The sequence below is a fragment of the Rutidosis leptorrhynchoides genome, chromosome 3, assembly GCF_046630445.1.
Source record: "Rutidosis leptorrhynchoides isolate AG116_Rl617_1_P2 chromosome 3, CSIRO_AGI_Rlap_v1, whole genome shotgun sequence".
NCBI classification, from domain to species: domain Eukaryota; kingdom Viridiplantae; phylum Streptophyta; class Magnoliopsida; order Asterales; family Asteraceae; genus Rutidosis; species Rutidosis leptorrhynchoides.
In genome coordinates, this window is record NC_092335.1 from 451,534,250 (window position 1) to 451,539,855 (window position 5,606).

Consider the following 5,606-nt stretch of genomic DNA (forward strand, 5'->3'; position numbering starts at 1 on the left):
TCGTTTTTACAAGTTTTAACGTTCGTGAATCGCCGGTCAACTTGGGTGGTCAATTGTCTATATGAAACATATTTCAATTAATCAAGTCTTAACAAGTTTGATTGCTTAACAAGTTGGAAACATTTAATCATGTAAATATCAATCTCAATTAATATATATAAACATGGAAAAGTTCGGTCACTACATCCGCCCACTTAGATACATAATCGACGGCTACTAAGATATATTTGCAGTTATGAGAACTCGGGAAATGACCCATAAAGTCAATTCCCCATACATCAAAAACTTCACATATTTGGATGCCGGTTTGAGGCATCTCATCACGTTTGGTAATTGTGCTCGTTCTTTGGCAAGAATCACAAGTGCGTACAAACGTATGAGCATCCTTAAAGATGGATGGCCAATAAAAACCCGAATCAAAAACTTTCCTAGCGGTATGGTTTGGTCCATGGTAACCACCGGTGGGACCTTGATGACAATGCTCAAGAATTTGTTGAGCTTCCTTACCATACACACACTGGCAATCACTTGATTCGCACAAACTCGAAAGAGATGGGGGTGATCCCAAAAGTAATATTTCAAATCCGCGAAGAATTTCTTCTTTTGCTGATAAGAAAATCCTTTCTGAAGAACACCTGAGGCTAAATAGTTTGCGTAATTAGTAAACCAAGGAATTTCCGAGTCATTATCGACCCGCATTAAGAATCATCAGGAAACGTGTATTTAATATCCGACTCATTTATCTTTTCCAAATAGGATTCTTAAGTCGAGATAAATGGTCAGCAGCAAGATTCTCGGGCCCCTTTTTATCACGAATCTCAATATCAAATTCTTGCAACAAAATAACCCAACTAATGAGATGTTGCTTGGCATCTTGTTTAGCAAAAAGATACTTAAGGGCCGAGTGGTTAGTATAGACTATGGTCTTGGACAACACCAAATAGGGACGAAATTTATCAAATGCGAAGACAACCGCGAAGAGCTCTTTCTCAGTTGTGGTATAATTAATCTGAGCTCCCGTTAGCATCCTAATCGCATAGTAAATTGGACGAAAATGATTATCATGGCGTTGTCCCGAGATGGCTCCCAACGCATAATCGCTTGCATCACACATAAGCTCAAAAGGTAAGCTGAAATCCAGTGATACAATTATAGGAGCTTGTGTAAGCTTGGTTTTCAAGATGAAGAAGGCTTTCTTGTAATCACCATTAAAATCAAAAGGGGTGTCCTTCTCAAGAAGTTTGGTCATGGGGCGAGCGATTTTTGAAAAGTCTTTTATGAAACGCCTATAGAAACCCGTATGACCAAGGAAACTACGAATGGCCTTGACATTTGACGGTTCAGGTAATTTAGATATGACCTCTAATTTGGCTTGGTCTACCTCAATCCCTGCATGAGATATTTTATGGCCAAGAACGATGCCTTCTTTTACCATGAAGTGGCATTTTTTTCCCAATTTAAGACCAACTTGGCCTTCTCACATCGAATTAGCATACGTTCAAGATTGGAAAGGCATCCATCAAAGGAGTTCCCAAAAATGGAGAAGTCATCCATAAAGACTTCCATACACTCCTCGATCATGTCATGAAAAATCTCCATCATACACCTTTGAAAAGTTCCAGGTGCATTGCATAACCCAAAAGGCATGCGGCGATAAGCGAAAGTACCAAACGGACAAGTAAAAGTTGTCTTGTCCTGATCTTGGGGGTCAATGGGAATATGGAAATACCCGGAGAATCCATCTAGGAAGCAATAGAATTCCTTTCTCGCAAGCCGTTCAAGCATTTGATCGATAAATGGTAGCGGAAAGTGATCCTTCCTACGTTTAAACGACGATAGTCTATACAAACTCTCCAACCCATAACCGTGCGCGTAGGAACAAGTTCGTTATTTTCGTTAAGTACAACGGTTGTACCCCCCTTTTTAGGCATGACTTGGACAGGGATCACCCATGGGCTGTCAGAGATCGAGTAAATTAACCCCGCATCAAGTAACTTGACTACCTCCTTTTTAACAACATCCTTCATATTCGGGTTCAACCTCCTTTGCCTTTGGACAACGGGTTTGTACTCGTCCTCTAAGAGGATTTTATGAGTGCTAAAGGAGGGGTTAATTCCCGGAATGTCGGTTGTTTTCCAGGCTATCGCCTTCTTGTGAGCCTTTAGAAGATTAATCAACCTACACTTTTAATCACTGGAAAGGGTAGAAGAAATGATTACTGGTAATTATGATGTACCTTGAAGATAAGCATACTCTAAATGCTCAGGGAGTTTCTTAAGTTCAAGTATGGGTGGTTCTTCCAAGGAGGTTTTGATTCGGAACTTATCCTCCTCCTTGATTTCCTCAATTGGTTCCTCCTCTGTGTGATCTTCTTCATCACTTGATTCATCATCTGCATCCACTTTCATCAAGTATTCAAATTCAGCATCTAAATCAAAGTTATTACTTCCATCCATGGGGACAAAACCTGCGGTATCAATCTCCAACAATTCCTGCAAGTCATGCTCAACACACAAATCTATAACATCAAGTTGAAAACAAGTATTATCATCAGTGGATTTGGGTTGTTTAATGGCCTTGTCTACGTGACAAATCACTCTTTCGTCGCCTACACCTATGCTAAGTTGATTATGTTGGACATGAATAATAGCATCAGCGATGTTTAGGAAAGGACGGCCTAGAATGATTGGTACCTTAGTGTCCTCTTTCAATTCAAGCACTACAAAATCGGTCGGAAAAACTAATGGTTCCTTGTTTGGACAAGGGTGGCTAACTCTTACTATCAAGTCTTCGGCTATACCTATGGAAGTGTCAAAAGAATGATTGGCCAATCGAATTCCCATTCTAGTTGGTTTCAAGTCTTCTAGGCCAAGTTTCAAATACAACGAATAGGGCATTAAATTAACACTTGCCCCTAAATCGGCTAGTGCATCGTACACTACCGAGTCACCTAGTAAACAAGGAATGATAAAACTACCTGGATCTCCTAATTTTGGAGGTAGCTTTTGCTTTTGCAAAATAGCCGAACACGCCTCGTTGAGGAACGTGGCCGAAACCTCTTGGTACTTACCTTTCGAAAAGATGAGATCCTTCAAAAACTTCCCGTAGTTAGGCATTAATCTAATCACTTTAGCCAATGGCATGTTAATGCTAATCTGATTAATCATGTCCAAGAACTTCTTGTACTGGTTTGCCAGCTTATCTTTCTTTAACGCTTTAGGATATGGGATCGGCGCTTTGTACACCTTCAATGGCGGTTTAGTTATGATATCCGGTGGATCATTTTCCTTTTGCTCCTGAGCTTTTGACTCACTATCCTTAGAACTTTCATCTTTTAACTCCTCTTCATTTGGTACCTGCAAAACAGTAGGAGAAACAATAGCGGGAGACTTAAGAGTCTCCTTGTTAATGACCAAACCACTTCGATTGGTTATGGCATTCACTTGCTTGTTTCTAACCAGTCCTTTGTTGTTCGGATTGGACTGCGTGTTAGAAGGGAGAGTACCCGGTGGTCTCTATTATAAAGACTGAGTGATACGATCCACATCACGTTCCAGATTCTGAATTGAGGCCTGTTGACTCCTAACTTGCTGCTTTGTCGACTCACCATCCTGTCTCAAAGCAGTAATGCTCTCATTAGTTTTCATGATAAAACCCCTTAATTATTCTTCCAACGGAGGCATCTTATTTTCTGGTTGCTGTACTGGTTGTATCGATTGCTGAAAATTTCGTGGCGGGGCTTGCTGATTTCTGTTGTTAAACCCAGGCGGCCTGTACGGATATACCTTCTGATTGTCTTGATAAACCTAATTTCCACTCTAATAATTATTACCACCCGAATTACCCGCTTGGTTGAAAAACTGTTTCCCACTCGAAAATTCACTAAGAGAAAAATCACCCTTTTTAATATAACCCAGATAATTTGCCTGTTCCTCCATTGATGCTTGATCACAATCTTTCGTCAGATGCGGTCCCTAACATAACTCACAACCAACCTTTATAGCGTGCATTTCTTTAGTCATAGACTCCATCTGTCTCTTAAAAGTTGCAAGTTGAGCTTTTACTGAAGCGAGCTCGTCACTAGTTTCGGTACTACCAACATGAGAAGAGCGAGAGACATCCATTTCTTGATGCCAATCATATGAATGCGTAGCAGTTTCAGAGATGATTTCATAAGCTTCATCTGGAGTCTTTTTCATCAAAGAACCACCTGCAGCAATATCGATTTCTTTCCTTGTCGGCACATTAACACCCTTGTAGAAAATCTGGACCTTATTGAAGTTGTTCAACTAGTGTTGAGGACAATTACGTAACATTTTACCAAACCGTGTCCATGCATCATAAAGTGTTTCATGTGGCTTCTGAACAAAGTAATTGATGTCACTTTGCAATTTAGCAGCCTTAGAAGCTGGGAAGAAAAGCTGCAGAAACTTATCTTCCATCGTAGTCCAACTATCAATCTCACCTTCGGGCAATGATTCTAACCAATTCTTGGCGTCATCTTTTAAAGACCAAGGAAAAACGCTCAAATAGATAACTGTATCCACGACATTTGCAATTTTGAACAAGTTGTAAATACTTTTGAAACTGGGAAGATGCTCGAATGCATCCTCTTTCGGTGTACCCCGGAATTGACATTGGTGAGTTATCATATTAAGAATCTATCATTTAACCTCAAAATCTGTAGTGACTGGTGGTTGCCTAATAGCATGTCCGTTACCAGCCCTTGTAGCTTTCATCATTGCTTCCATATTCTGACCTGCTGCTCCTTTAGCCATATTAACTTATTCCTTAATATACTCAAAATCCGAAATATAAAAAGGTAATTCAGTGAAACTTTCGGCAATTTCCTGTTATTCTTTAGCTTTGCTGCATGTATAGTAAACTCTAGACGGTTCCAGAGTTATCGGTACCTAACCTGTAATCACACCACAACAAAACCGCGCGTAAAACCAAAATAAAAATAAAAGACAGGAAAATAACTTTTGCAAAAATTGCTTGTCACAAAAGGATCGAATAATCAAAAGCAAACTTAAAATCCCAATTTAGAACCGCTCCCCGGCAGCGACGCCAAAAAGTTGATATGTGAAATCGTACCTTAAAATAACTAGCTAAAAACTTAACAATTATCACACACTTACAGGCAACTATAACCCGATCATGCAGTAATCTATAAGTAATTGACCAGTTCGTTCCACAGAGAGCAGTTTAATCAAGATCTTAACACTACTAATTACCCTAGAATTCAGTTTAAAGGTTTGGTTTGTATTTCAATTCACGCAATTAACGTGAAGTAAAATGAAATGGATTAACAGTAAAGATAAAACAGTGTTCACTTGAATGATTCACTACTAATATGGATTGTTCTTGCAATTATTACCGATTATTATGTTCTAAATATAGTTGTATGACTTTTCACAAAGTTCTAATCAATCAAAGTTGGTAAACTCACATAAACTCACTTCAAGAGATTAAACTATATTTGATAGAAACTAATGAAATTTGATTTGGACTAAATTCACATAAAGTCCTAATTATCACAATCACTTGCAACAATTTCACTATCATGCAATTCACTAGTCTTTCAATTACCAATTAAATCAATG

General features: G+C 39.0%; 1 protein-coding gene across 1 annotated transcript; it reads right to left on the bottom strand.

Moving 5' to 3' along the window:
- Nucleotides 1–739: 739 nt before the first annotated feature.
- LOC139901550 (uncharacterized) lies at nt 740–4,778 on the bottom strand. The gene is made up of 5 exons (XM_071884245.1): nt 4,721–4,778; nt 4,327–4,501; nt 3,996–4,092; nt 2,237–3,356; nt 740–1,389 (listed from the first exon to the last, which is right to left on the bottom strand). The coding sequence occupies exons 1-5, from the start codon at nt 4,776–4,778 to the stop codon at nt 740–742; spliced, it is 2,100 nt and encodes a 699-aa protein (XP_071740346.1).
- Nucleotides 4,779–5,606: the final 828 nt, after the last annotated feature.

What these genes read in the sequence shown, in the direction of transcription:
- LOC139901550 (XM_071884245.1), bottom strand. Translation starts at nt 4,778, where the DNA reads ATGGCTAAAGGAGCAGCAGGTCAGAATATGGAAGCAATGATGAAAGCT. An exon ending in CTTTATGATGCATGGACACG is followed by an intron (nt 4,093 to 4,326) that starts GTTTGGTAAAAT and finishes TCATGTTGGTAG; the next exon opens with TACCGAAACTAGTGACGAGC. An exon ending in AGAGTATGCTTATCTTCAAG is followed by an intron (nt 1,390 to 2,236) that starts GTACATCATAAT and finishes TATCTCATGCAG; the next exon opens with GGATTGAGGTAGACCAAGCC.